Source organism: Cyberlindnera jadinii (assembly GCF_001661405.1).
Source record: "Cyberlindnera jadinii NRRL Y-1542 unplaced genomic scaffold CYBJAscaffold_25, whole genome shotgun sequence".
NCBI classification, from domain to species: domain Eukaryota; kingdom Fungi; phylum Ascomycota; class Saccharomycetes; order Phaffomycetales; family Wickerhamomycetaceae; genus Williopsis; species Williopsis jadinii.
The window spans coordinates 1-13,536 of NW_017963676.1; the positions used below are offsets into that span (position 1 = coordinate 1).

The window sequence follows — 13,536 nt, forward strand, 5'->3', positions numbered from 1 at the left end:
CGTTTGAACCGTGATTTACAAGTTGAAGTGAGTAACCACAATGTTTTCGTACTGTGTACGACCGGCCCTTAACTGACATCCATCATTAGCCAAACTTGGTGACGGCTGTCATCGCGGGTGTGAGTGCCTCGCTGGTACAAACCACACTCACGTACCCCTTTGAATTTGCGAAAACAGTGTCGCAGCTGACCCGTAGGATCCCAAACTCCAAGGGAGTATTCCCTTCACTCGAGCTACATCATCAGTTTAAACACTACTTTGCAGGATGTGGCGCATTGAACGTGGGGAACGCGTTGAAGTCAGGCTCCAGGTTTATGGTGTTCAACTGGGCCTCTAAGTTCATGGCGTCGGATACGGGCAAGACAAGCGCTCCAAGATTGGTCATTGCTGGTGCGATGACAGGCTTTGTCGAATCGCTATGGATTATTCCATTCGAAAACATCAAAACCACCATGATTGAAAGCGCTCTGATAACAAGCGCACGTGATAGAGGTGAAAAGAGTGCACTTGATTCCAACCTTCAGGGCTCCACTGAAACTGCGACAAAGTCAAAGAAAACGTTCCACAAGTCTTTGGCATCAGACTTATCGAACCACCCAATGGTGGTTGCCAAACGTAAATGGGATAAAAACCCTCCTGCAAACTTCTTACAGGCAACTCAGGAGATTTATCAGACCAGAGGGTTTCGAGGATTCGTACAAGGTACCGTACCAACCCTCTTGAGACAGTGCACCAACAGTGCAGTGAGATTTGGTACGTATACTTGGTTAAGGTCTCTTTTCGGCCACAGTGGTGAGATGAACACATACCTTACATTCACCATTGGTGTTACAAGTTCTGTTGTTGTGGTCGCAGTGACTCAACCTATCGATGTCATCAAAACAAGAATGCAGAGTAGAGAGACGTTTTACCTATACAAGAATTCTTTAAACTGTGCCTACAGAATCTTTGTTGAAGAAGGTGTGAAGGCATTCTGGGCTGGTTGGTTCCCTCGACTCTTGAAGGTTGGTACATCTGGAGGTGTTGCATTCACAGTTTACCAGCACGTTGAGAACCAGATAACAAGAGCACTCAAGGAAAAACCATTCCAGGCTGATTAGGTTAACAGTTTGTACATGTATATATATTCTAAACGGGTTGTCTAAAACAAAACGATATCGTTACTTATTATAAAACTAGTTGTTTAGTTTGCATAAAGGCTTTCAGAGTTCTCAATGATTGTGCCAATGTCATCACCTCTTGCAACAAGTTCACCAATTTCATACACGGTTTCACCAGCTTCTTCAAGAAGTTTAGTAACTTCTGCAACATTCTCTTTCTTCAAGATAACAACCATACCGATACCCAAGTTGAAAGTCTTCAGCATGTCATGTACTGGAACATTTGCAGTTTCACCAAACCATTTGAAAATTTCTGGAACTTCAAAGCTTTTCAGGTCAACCTTAGCAGACAAGTTCTTTGGAAGAGCTCTTGGAATGTTCTCCAAAAGACCACCACCAGTGATGTGTGCAAGACCCAAGATCAAGTCCTTTTGAATTGGTCTGAGCAATTGCTTGACGTAGATTCTGGTTGGTACCAGCAACTCCTTTCCAATTGTAGATTCTGGCTTCCATGGTGCAACATCTGTGTATGAGAATCCATAAGTCTCAATGATCTTGCGGACAAGGGAGAAACCGTTGGAATGAACACCATCGGACTTCAAACCGAGAAGAACATCACCAACAGCCATTTGGTCAACAAGAGGAAGGACCTTGTTTCTGTTAACTGCACCAACAGCAGTACCGTTAGTGTCATAGTGACCTGGCTCATACATACCTGGCATCTCAGAGGTTTCACCTCCGACAAGGGCACAGCCAGCAAGCTTACAACCATCAGCAACACCCTTCACGAAGTTTGCAGCGATGTTGATATCCAACTTTCCAATGGCAAAGTAATCAACAAACAACAATGGCTCTGCACCTTGGACAACCAAATCATTGACGTTCATGGCAACAAGATCGATACCAACGGTGTCATGGATGTTCAAAATTTGTGCAATTCTCAACTTAGTACCGACACCATCAGTAGCAGCAACGAGTAAAGTCTCGTCAGTCTTGTATCCAGCAGCACTCAAGTCGAAAATACCACCGAAACCACCAATATCAGAATCAGCACCTGGTCTCTTTGTAGACTTAACCATAGCCTTGATATTTTCAACAAGCAAGTTACCATTGTCAACAGAGACACCAGCAGTGGCATATGTCAAACCCTCAGTCTTAGCAGCATCTCTGAAGGCCCTGTGAGCAATATCAGTTCTGTTGTACTTGTTGTTGAAGTGGATCTTTTCAACACCTTCATAAGCCTTCTTGACTGCATCTTCAAGAGAACCAGCTGTGGCAGTAGCAGCAATGACACGGCCACCATTGGTGTACACAACACCGTTTTCCTTCTTGGTACCCGCGTGGAATACAAGAGCTTGGATATCGGAATCGATGGTGATTTCATCACCCTTCTTGTACTCTTCAGGATAACCACCAGCAGCAATCACAACTGTTGTAGCGAAAGTGTTTGGTTTAGTCTTGATTTCAACGGAATCTAATCTACCTTCAGCAGCTGCGAGGAACACTTGGGCCAAGTCCGTATCATCGGTCAAAAGTGGGAGAACAGATTGTGTTTCTGGGTCTCCAAATCTGACATTGTACTCCAAGACCTTTGGGCCTGTAGCTGTTATGATGATTCCCGTGAACAAGACTCCGACAAATGGGAAACCATCGCGTCTCATACCATCAATAGATGGCTTAATGATAGAATCGTCAATCTGTTGCAAAAGAGATGGCGTAGCAACAGGAGCTGGGGCATATGTACCCATACCACCGGTGTTAAGACCTGTATCACCATTACCAATTCTCTTGTGATCCTGAGCAGCTGGCAGGTTGTAGTAGGAGTAACCATCGGACAACGTGAGGATCGAGATCTCATCACCTTCCAAGAACTCTTCAACAACCACTTCATCACCAGCGGAGCCGAATTCCTTGACAATCATCACTTGTTTCAACGCATCGATGGCTTCTTCCTTTGTTGTTGGAATGAGAACACCTTTACCAGCAGCGATACCAGATGCCTTGATCACAACGTTGTGGGACACGCTTTGCACATAGGCCTTTGCCGCTTCAAAATCGGTAAAGTTCTTGAAAGCAGCAGTTGGAATGTTGTGCTTAGCCATAAAGTCCTTGGACAGGGCCTTCGAGCCTTCCATCATGGCAGCCTTAGCAGAAGGACCAAACACTGGAATACCAATCTTCTTGAAAACTGTGGAGATACCATCAACCAACGGCTGCTCCGGGCCTGGAACAACCAAATCAATCTTCTTCTCCTGTGCAAAGGCAGCAAGCTTCTCAAAATCAGCAGCAGATGAGCCAATAGCAACGTTGGTGACGTTTGGAAGGGAGTCTGTACCGCCGTTACCTGGAGCCACATAGATGTGTTCCACCGATGGGGACTGAGCGAGCTTCCAAACAAGTGCGTGCTCACGACCACCGTTACCAACAACGAGAAGGTTAAGCGACATTATATAGTTTTAATAACAGGACTGGGATCAAATTAAGAGACCTTGAAAGTGTGAAGACCTCTCTCTCTCTCTTCCAGAAGATAGATCTTCAACTGTGAGGGACATCATCTCATCGTGGAAACCGACCCACTGTGAAATTTTTACGCAATGTCCGGGTGTTTCCCTTGCTGCCGCCTCTCGGCCAATTTGGCAGACAATTTTCACTCGGGACCACACAGGCTGGTTTTCTGACTCGGTCGCGGCCATCTTCACCGTACAAGTCAGCCTACAGCTTATGATGTTAGGCCACTTCCATCAAACTACAGAGTGTATGCTGTATAAAAAGAATGGATATGTGTACTGAGGTTGTACATCACGACCGTGAGCTTCTGGGATAAAAAAAAAAGGGAAGAACAACACAAGAAATTGGGACAAGATATATGGATATAGGCGAACAGATGATGGTGCTTTGCACATTGGCATGATTACCATGTGTTCGAACATCTCCATGTAGTAACTTGGTTGAACAGAAAAAAAAACCTCCAGTTCTAGGAGAAACCCGATTGAAAACCCAGTCCTATGGTCCAAAGCATTGATTATGGCTCGTCCGGCTGCCCCCTCTGTTGAATGCTCAATAGTCTCATTACTCAGTTGGATACTGAGCTGAGAACTGTCTTGAAGACTCGGTAGAGGGTATACTGCAGCTCAATGAACAAGGACAAGAACCAACATCTTTGCAAGATAGGTCAAGTATATAAAAAAAAAGATCAATGGAAAATCAATAGGAAACCAAAACGAAACAAAACAAAAGACAGATAAACAACAAATAACAAAATTCAAAACTTGGCAACTTCAAAATCAAAACGAACGAAAGTGGAAACCAACAAAGCAAAAGCGTCGTGCATCGAGCGTGAAATCATGGTGAAAGGCACATTGTTCCTCAATATGACAACTTCCTTGCAAAACCAATTAACAATGGAAAACAACAAAGATGAGAAACTGCCAAAAAAAGCAAAACTCCAAAATTCATATTCACATTCCCCCAAAAAACAATCATCATCAACTCCTCTTTCTTTTCTCTTTCTGTATGTATTTATTCCTTAACAAAAGGTTTCAAAATACCTAGTTTAATGTTCTTCTCAGTATGTTTCAATGAATGTGTTGTATCGATATTGTAACCCAAAAATACAGATCTTCATTGCGAAGCAGGTTGCTTTTGTTGTGGGTAACCTTGAGGGAAGACCTGAGGGTTATACATCTGTTGTGGGTAGCCTTGAGGGTAGCCCTGTGGTGGATATCCTTGCGGAATGAAGCCCGGAGCTGGATATTGCTGAGGGTATCCTTGAGGTGGGTAGCCCTGTTGCTGTTGTTGCTGTTGTACAAACTGTTGTGGTACTGGCTGAGCTGGTACTTGAGATGGAGTAGCAGAGCCATTGGAAGGTGAAGCACTCGAAAGTTGTGGTTGAGTATGGTTAACTTGTTGACCTGCTTGCGTCTGAGCAACCTCTCCAGGTTGACCTTTATAACCGAATCCCTCAGTGTTTGCCTTTGGCATTTCTTGAATTGGGAATGGCTTTGGCACAGCTTTTGCATTCTGTGCAACGTATAAGGATTCGTCAATTTGGTTTGGAATCTTTGGAATTTCAATTCCAAGCTCTTTCTCCACTCTGAACAAGTTCTCACGGTCATTCCAAGTGATGAAATCGATGGCTAGACCCAAATGTCCATATCTACCGGATCTACCAATTCTGTGTAAATAAGTCTCTGCAGTCTTTGGGAAATCAAAGTTGATAACAACATTGACAGCCTGAATATCAATACCTCTTGTTAACAAATCGGAACAAACGAGGATTCTAACTTTGCCCTGTCTGAAATCGTGGAACACTTTGTTTCTAGCGTCCTGTGGCATTCTCGCATGCGAATAGTAACAAGAGAATCCCAATTCTGTAACCTTTTTAGCCAACAGTTCAACTCTCTTTGCAGAGTTACAGAAAATGATAGCTTGGTTGATTTGCAATCTGCTAAACAAAGTGTTCAAACAGTGCAACTTCTGGTTCTCCTCCAAATACGCATAGTAATTGGTGATACCCCTTAAGGTCAATTCATCCATCAAGTTAATTTCGTATGGATTTTTCAAATTTTGAGCAATAAAGCTCTGGATTGTGAGTGGGAAAGTAGCAGAGAACAGCATAGACTGGTGCTTCTCTGGCAAGAATGCAAGAATTTGGTTGATTACTCTCTGGAACTCCTGAGAAAGCATCTTGTCCGCCTCATCCATGACAAAGATGGAACAGCTTGAGAGGTCAGCAATCTGTCTGCTGGCCAAGTCCAAGACACGACCTGGTGTACCAACAAGGATGTGGACAGGCTCTTGCAATCTAACAATATCGTCTCTGAGAGAGGTACCACCTGTTGTCACCATACATTGGATATCCAAATGTTTACCCAATGTTCTAACAACCTGCGACGTTTGCAACGCCAATTCTCTCGTAGGGAGTAACAGCAACGCCTGGATCTTTTCCACTTTTGGCTTGACTTTCTCCAACGTTGGAATAATAAACGAAGCAGTCTTACCGGTACCGTTCTTAGCTCTTGCAAGGATATCACGACCGGCCAATGCCACTGGTATGGACTCCTCCTGGATGGGACTTGGTTTCTCGAAACCAGCTTCAAAGATCCCCATGAGTAGTTTCCTACTGAGGTAGAAGTCTTCAAACGAGTTACCCTTGGTCTTGGTAACATCCTCAGTCTGAGGTCTTGTGTCCCTCTCAGGGATGTGTAAGTTCTTCTTCCAGTCGTCAGACATATTGTTGAATTATATATATTTGTGTGTGTGTGTGGGTGTGTAGAACTTGTCCTTCTTTCCAATGTATCGTGTCAAATTTGTGTAACGTTCTCTAATTCTGTGTAAATCAACAAGCTCGAATTATACAGTGATTAATTGTAACAAGAAACTAAGATGAGACAAGACGATATGAGCTCAATAAGATGAAAAAAAAAGTTCTGTAATGGTGTAGTTTCCCTTGTAAGAGCTGTTTGTTTATTAGTTGAAAATGTTCACCCTTGGAGCCGTTTTTTGCCCGTTCTTTGGGGGGACGAAGAAAAATTGCCCGGTGAACTGGTTGGCTTGATTACCCGATTTGGTAAATGCAGTGCTTCGAATGCCGTATTCTTTGTTGAGTTCCCCTTTCGGAAGTGGAAGGAAAATGATGTGTGCATTGGTGAAAAATTCCTAATCATCTCATCGCTCGCTCGCTCTGCTGCTCTTTCTCTCTTTCCCTCTTCTTAATTTAAACGAAGTAGCCTTGAGTACAAGCAGTCTAATTCAGGAACAGTATACACAATGTCTAACATTGTGAACGTGTTCAATCCTCCCCCTTCTAGGGACCTCACGCCAGAGGAAACAAAGGACTGTGTTCCTTGTCAAATAATGTCCACCTGCTTTGCGCTTGCAGCTGGTTATTGGTTTGCCAGCGGAAGGGTGTTTGAGAATGATAAAATTAGCGTTGAGGAGAATCTAAAGAAGAACCCGATATGGTGGAGAAATGCTGTTAAGGGATTCGGCGTTGGGTTACTGGGGTTTGGTGTGGTGAGAGGGACTGAGGGAATACTCTGGGGAACGAAGAGTGAAGTGCTTGAATGAACAGGTCTACGGTGTTTGTTCTGTACATAACGGTAAGTGCTATAAAATGACAATGCTATTATTAAGGGAGTGTTCAAGAATATGGTGTGCTATCTTAGTTTCTTTGCTAGGTGTCTTAACAAAGGACCACTTTTCTCCCGTTCATACTTCTTCAGTAGACCATGTGGCAAATTGAGCAGCTCCAATGGTGTTGGACGTTCATTCTGTTTCTTCAGGCACAGTTCAACGAAATCACATAGCTCCTTACTGTACCTACTTCTAGGTAACGATGGTGGATCCTCGTTGACAATTCTCTGTAACAGATCGAGTATTCCATTTGGAGTGTCTTTTTTACCAAATGGGAATTCACCAGTGGACAATTCGATGAGCATTAGCCCTAGGGACCACACGTCGCCTCTTATGTTGTATACGTCACCTTGTATCCTCTCAGGAGACATATATGTCGACGTTCCAACAAAGGTGTCAGCTATGGAGTTGTTACTCAACTCTCTGCTAACTCCAAAATCACAGATCTTCACCTCACCTTTGGAGCTCAACAGCACGTTGGATGGCTTTATATCCCTATGGATGATCTTGTGAGTAGAATAGAGGTAATCCAAGCCTTGCAATACATTATGTGTGATTTTGGACAGGTAAACCTCCTTCAGATACCCTAATTGCTTTAATATATGATCCAGAGACCCACAATCCATGTATTCCAGGCATATTATCACACCGTTTGCGGACAGGCTTGGTGTTTCATCAGAGCTATTAGAAACTACTGCCTGCTTGGCTGCTTGTTGATCGTTAGACGATGGCTCCGTAGGTGTTATCGTCGACTCTTCCGAAGTTGATGACGTTGTGTCTATGAACGTTGCGCCATAGAATTCAACAATGTAAGGGCTATCAACCTCTTGAAGAATCTTCAGCTCACGCACGATTTGGTTCTGCACTTTGATATTCTTCTCAAACAGGATCTGTTTCTTGGCCATGATCTTATTAGAGGGCACGTGAAGAACCTTAGAGACAACGCCGCTTTGGCCTTCTCCAAGCGACTTCAAAGTGAGTAGATCCTGTTGCCTTATTTCGAAATCCCGATTCAGCGTGGTCGAGAGCTTCTTAAAGCTCTCTGCCAACTCCAAATCCTCTGTGCTCTTTGTAGATAGTATCGTCACAGGTGTCCTCAGGGACATATTCACCGGCGATGATAGAGACGAGACAGAGTTGGACGACGGCGATTCATCTCCAAGCGTCAGCTTCTTCAGATTCCTTCTTTTCATGGTCTTCGGCTGGAACAGCAGCTCACCCTGGCCCGAGCCATTATCAACATCACACACGCTTGAGCCCATATGGCCCTGTCGTGACGTCGATTGCAGCATATCTCTCTCCCCCACCGTGACTGTGATTGGAGGCAACGGCTTGTTCAAATTGACGCTCACGTCCACACCGCTCTTTCTTCGCAGTGGAGTCGACATCTTCAAGAAAACACCACTATATTTATACACAGAGGTACCCTCTAGTTGCCAGTGCTCTGAAAGGGACTGTCCAGCGCACAGTTTCAACTTTTGGGGCCTCTCTCTGTGTGCTGGCCACCACCCGTACGCAAGATTTGCAGATTTGGGAAAACCCGTCCCAGATAGCGAATCTTTAAAAAGCCGAAAGCTGTGCAGGTTTGAGGGTCTCGAACCGAGAGAGTGGATGCCGCCCAACAAAGCCGCCTAAAAAGCGCTGCTTTCGGTTATTTATAGATCTCAACAACGAGCACTACAAACAGGGGGAAGGAAGGCGGATGGCGTATCCGGCACAACGGTTGTAAAAGGTATTCAATTGAGAACGCACGTTACACACACACACACACACACACACACACACGGTCTACTCGTAGTAGCGAGGCTCATCAAAGACGTGGTAAGCGTGTCCCCTTACACCCTCGCCGTAGAACATCAGCGGGAATCTCATCTCCTCTGGAACATCGTCCTCGCTGATTCTCTGTTGTGAGTAACTCTGAGCCTCGGGTGAATTTACGACGAATTTAGCAGCCTGTACTTCGGTGTCAGTGATTGTGCTTCTACTGACCCTTGCATACGCGGTTCTCTCCAGGTTCTTGTACAAGATGTACTGGCACCATCTGTCCCAGTCAGTAGGGTCAACGTCGTGCATTCCGCTCTTGTCGGAGACATAGTTGTGGTAGTTGCCCTCCAGCGGCGTGGTGACCAGGTAACTTAGAAGAACCATTGGTCTGTTGCTCGACCCCATGATGTCACGAACACCCAAGGATTGGAGCAGTCTGTCTTCAACGTCCTCCTCTTGACCCGAGTGGAAGACAACAACATCCACGAGTTCACCATAGATGTCTAAAGTGGCATGAATGGCAGGTGCCAATTCACCCACGGGGGAAGGAAGTAAGTGGTGTGTGGAGTTGATGATTGGGAACTTGGATAAGAGAGCAGCACCCCAGGTGTGCTTGTTAGGGCCCGGTCCAAAATCAGCGTACATGTTCAAATCATGTGCCAACTTTTGGGTCAAGTCTCTGTTACCCATGACGACTCTCTGCGTGTCAGACTCTAAGAGTCCAACAATGTCCAGCTCTAGATCACGAATCAAATCACGCATACGTCCCTCAGAAGCCCACATCTCGTTGTCGAGGCCAAAATGGATTGTCCAGATACCTGCCGTGAACATATTTGTCCCTGGATGGTATGGCACTGGGTCTGAAGTTGGTAAACGGATATAAGCGATGAGTCCACTTATTACAATGAGCGGGTATATGATCTTCTTGACGCTGCACAACGCACTTGAAACGTCAATCTGTGGAGCACTAAGCTTGTTGAAGGACAAAAGGCCAGCAGCGACCAAAACAGTAGATGATCCTAAGACGATATCTGTTCTTTCTCTGAGCAACCAACCTGCAGGAACAAATGCATAAGCAACGACCCAAACGTGTGCCAAAAGGTAAAGGATGTTGATTAAGCCAGTCAACGTAAAGATCTTTCCAGGATGGAACTTTGATGCTTGGTTGAAGTAAGCTGGCACTGCACTGGTGAGGAATATGGTGTAACCCAATACACCAGCGTATCCAAGCCATCCTCTCAAGCTGTACAACACAGCTGCGGATATACAGCCCAAGACAACAAAAATTGGTGAGGTTATGGCAGGATATGCCAAACCCAAATATGCACCGAGCAAAGCAACTGTAATTGAGATTGCACCGTGTGGTACAGCAGTTGGTCCGACATGTGGATAACCTTCCCATAGCCACGTTATCATTGTGGAAGAATCAGTAATCATGGCATGCAAGCTGAAGAGCAATGCACCAAGTCCGACTGAGGTGATGAGAAACGATGGTGTGTTCTCGACGGCTGATACAGTGGTACCAGTTGATTTTGATCTTGGAGTAAACAAAGCCGACACCAAGCCAATGATCAAACCAGTCATGTTCCAACCACCGTTGAATTCGTTCATGATTGGCCAAATTGGGTTATTGGTATAATTGGCAAATTTTGCAATTGAAGTGAGGATAAGACCGAGCGTAAAGGTTGTTGCGTAAACCTTTCCACGTTTGTTATCGAATGAGTAACAATGAACTTCATTCGCCAAAGAAATCCACATAAACACACACGCAATACCATTGGCCAATAATCTGTAGTCTTCTTGATGGATCTTATACGACCCAACACCTGCCAAGACACCAATGAAACGGGACACCTGTGGGTAATAGGTAAAGAATTTCTTGACAAATGGAATCAACAAGAGGAAGGTGAAGATATTGGCAACAATAGAGACTTCAAAGCCTGAGAATGCCAATTCCCAAAGGGAAAAGTACCAAACAACCAGTGGCAAACCGGTAATCACAGACCAAAACATAAACGCGTTGATTGTGTTTATAACGATTTCGAATAAGCCAACGTCATTAACAGAATACGCCGATGTTTCAACAGATGAAGACTCTGTAGTCTCCTGCTTCAGCTGAAACCCCAACTCAGTGCCTTGCAATACCAATGTCAAATCTGCAAAGTCCACGACAGTCCATGCGTCGAATGCAATGTCCAAAATGATCAATGACCATTCAAAGTAGGCATAAACAGAGTAAGCACCAGCAACTCTGTGGATCTTGTGTTGGATGAACCAGTATATCAGTGGTACTAAAGTTCCAAAGAACGCCAAACAGGTCCACAGCCTGTAACTTCTCAATCTCGTTCTCTTTGGAGTTGCCGTGATCACGTAGGTATCCCATGGAATGGTCAAAACGATGTACGCAATCATGAACACGTCATGTGCATCGTGATCGTCAGTGCTTGTGATATACACCCATCCTCCGCAGGTGACAGTTCTCAGGACACCCACAAGCAAGCCAAACACGTTTTGACTGGTTGTCTTGGTACCGCTATAGCGGAAGAATGAGGTGATCAAGAGCAGAAACCTCGGGCCCGACGTCAACGCAATGAGGATCTGGAAGACCGCTCTTTCAGGGTATCTGTCACCAATTGTCGCACTCACACTCGGGAACCATTCATCTGGATAACCATAATGAGCATTCTCAACAATCTTGTTGTAATGAAGAAGGCACCCGACAATAAGAGCAGCTATGAACGCAGAAGCAGCGCATACAGTATGAGCTATGGAAATATAGCGAGCGTTCAACGTCAACAACGAACGCCCCTCAGACATTGTCAAACTGGCCAGTTTCTTCCCAGCAATCGATTGAAACACAAAGAGGTTAAACTCGCTCGTAGGCTTCCAAACAAGCTCACGTTGTAAACAAATCAAAACAACAGACCAAAAAAATGTCCGACGTTCCTTGTTCCCACTGCCTTGTGTATTTGGTGATCGGCCGAGGCTAACGAGGTTTTGTAAAACGATTTCGCGGATTCGGTTTTTTTTGTGCTTTCAGGGGGAAATTTGTTTGGAAATTTGTTATGAAATAGCCGCTGAAAGAAGAAGATCAACACAAAGAAACACGGGAAGCCTCAGAAAACACCAACCGAAGATGTCTGGTAAGTGTTGATTCGCATGCTTTCACCCACTGCTGAAGCCGGAGTACTAACAGCCTCTGTAGCACATAAGGAGAACGAGCTCGTGTCATTCGATGATATCAACTATGACAACTACGAGGACCTCCGTAAAGCTCAAGAGTCCATGCTTAGAGAACAGTGGATCCGCATCAACGCGCTCAAAGTCACCCGTCACGCGCTGGAGAAGTGCTATAAGAACAAGGGCGTGAACCACTTCGAGGACTGTAGAGATCTGGCTGAGAAGTACATGCAAATGATGGATGCCCAGGGACGTATTGAAGGGTTCTACGGTTACCAGAAGAACGATCCAACCAAATGAGCAAGGTGAAGCAAATGTGCACACAGGGCCATCGTTGCTGGTATTGTCATTCTATTTATTCGTATTTATAAACTATTTATTCATATCTTGTTTCCTATTTATACATACAAACAGTGAAAAAAAAGCACTTTCGGTTTGAGCCCATCTTCTCCGCGTAAAGGTTGTTTGCTGTGATGACCTCTTGAGGGACAAATTTTACACGCCCATGAACCAAAGTGTCGTTGGCTCGTTTGCCTCAAGACCGTTGGTGAGGAGTCGAATGATTGCAATCAGAGCACTGGTGACCGACTGGGACGAAACGATATCCAAGGATACGATGCACTTGGTTGGACAAGCAGCGTACTCACAAGACCGTCCATTCCCGTACCCTTGGTCCCATTTTGTCGATGTTTACCTTCAACAGTACCAAAACTTCATGAAGCACTCCACGAAGCCAACTTCGTTGGAGGAAGAGTTCCAGTACGAACATCAGCTGAGATGTGTGGAGCTGAGCTCGCTGGCGGAAGCTGTGAAGCTACAGCTTTTCAAAGACGTCCATAAGGAACGGTTGGAGGAACAGGCTCAGCACGTGGAGACGTTCCCGGGTTCCATTGAGTTTCTAAAGAAACTGACTGAGCTGAAAATACCAATTTATATACTCAGTGTGAACTGGTCCTCGCTGATTATGAAAAGAACGCTGGAATTGAACGGAATAGACCCCAAGAACTTGCACTTCATAACAAACGAATTCGAAGTGTTGAAGGATGGCCGGCTCTCCGGCAGAGTGATTTCAACAAGAGATATACGCACAGGGTCCGACAAACTACAACAGTTCAAGCTCATCAAGCAAGATCTTCTTAAACAGGGCATCCAGGATGGAGTGTATTACATTGGCGATAGTTCCTCCGATTTCCTAACGATAATTAACGCAGACTGTGGCGTCGCATTTGGTGATGGAAGTGCTCTCCGGAAACTTCAGCAGTATGGAATCCCATACGATGAGGGCATCGAGGGCACAAATAGGTGTAAACATGTACAATCCTGGAATGACTTGTCATCACTGTTAAAATAAAATACT

General features: G+C 44.9%; 8 protein-coding genes across 8 annotated transcripts; 4 read left to right on the forward strand and 4 right to left on the reverse strand.

The window, feature by feature from the left end:
* Positions 1 to 40: 40 nt before the first annotated feature.
* On the forward strand, positions 41 to 1,100 carry CYBJADRAFT_164876 (mitochondrial carrier; the record flags this gene model as incomplete). Its single annotated transcript, XM_020213884.1, has 2 exons — positions 41 to 55; positions 90 to 1,100. The coding sequence occupies 2 exons, from the start codon at positions 41 to 43 to the stop codon at positions 1,098 to 1,100; spliced, it is 1,026 nt and encodes a 341-aa protein (XP_020067848.1).
* Positions 1,101 to 1,142: 42 nt separating this feature from the next.
* On the reverse strand, positions 1,143 to 3,627 carry CYBJADRAFT_55878 (phosphoribosylamine--glycine ligase). The gene has a single exon (XM_020217781.1). It carries the CDS (start codon positions 3,545 to 3,547, stop codon positions 1,184 to 1,186), a length of 2,364 nt encoding a protein of 787 aa, XP_020067849.1. The 5' UTR covers positions 3,548 to 3,627; the 3' UTR covers positions 1,143 to 1,183.
* Positions 3,628 to 4,721: 1,094 nt separating this feature from the next.
* On the reverse strand, positions 4,722 to 6,332 carry DHH1 (DExD/H-box ATP-dependent RNA helicase DHH1; the record flags this gene model as incomplete). Its single annotated transcript, XM_020213885.1, has 1 exon — positions 4,722 to 6,332. The coding sequence occupies one exon, from the start codon at positions 6,330 to 6,332 to the stop codon at positions 4,722 to 4,724; it is 1,611 nt and encodes a 536-aa protein (XP_020067850.1).
* A 529-nt stretch (positions 6,333 to 6,861) lies between these two features.
* On the forward strand, positions 6,862 to 7,214 carry CYBJADRAFT_55919 (uncharacterized protein). Its single transcript, XM_020217782.1, has one exon. The coding sequence runs from the start codon at positions 6,870 to 6,872 to the stop codon at positions 7,167 to 7,169; it is 300 nt and encodes a 99-aa protein (XP_020067851.1). The 5' UTR covers positions 6,862 to 6,869; the 3' UTR covers positions 7,170 to 7,214.
* Positions 6,922 to 8,926, reverse strand: STE7 (mitogen-activated protein kinase kinase STE7). The gene has a single exon (XM_020217443.1). The coding sequence runs from the start codon at positions 8,621 to 8,623 to the stop codon at positions 7,259 to 7,261; it is 1,365 nt and encodes a 454-aa protein (XP_020067852.1). The 5' UTR covers positions 8,624 to 8,926; the 3' UTR covers positions 6,922 to 7,258.
* Positions 8,927 to 9,023: 97 nt separating this feature from the next.
* Positions 9,024 to 11,816, reverse strand: CWH43 (Cwh43p; the record flags this gene model as incomplete). The annotated part of the gene is made up of 1 exon (XM_020213073.1): positions 9,024 to 11,816. One exon carries the CDS (start codon positions 11,814 to 11,816, stop codon positions 9,024 to 9,026), a length of 2,793 nt encoding a protein of 930 aa, XP_020067853.1.
* A 160-nt stretch (positions 11,817 to 11,976) lies between these two features.
* Positions 11,977 to 12,582, forward strand: CYBJADRAFT_55922 (uncharacterized protein). Its single transcript, XM_020217783.1, has 2 exons — positions 11,977 to 12,142; positions 12,205 to 12,582. The coding sequence occupies exons 1-2, from the start codon at positions 12,136 to 12,138 to the stop codon at positions 12,477 to 12,479; spliced, it is 282 nt and encodes a 93-aa protein (XP_020067854.1). The 5' UTR covers positions 11,977 to 12,135; the 3' UTR covers positions 12,480 to 12,582.
* Positions 12,286 to 13,530, forward strand: CTO1 (Cto1p; the record flags this gene model as incomplete). The annotated part of the gene is made up of 1 exon (XM_020216992.1): positions 12,286 to 13,530. The coding sequence occupies exon 1, from the start codon at positions 12,685 to 12,687 to the stop codon at positions 13,528 to 13,530; it is 846 nt and encodes a 281-aa protein (XP_020067855.1). The 5' UTR covers positions 12,286 to 12,684.
* Between the last annotated feature and the right edge of the window lie 6 nt (positions 13,531 to 13,536).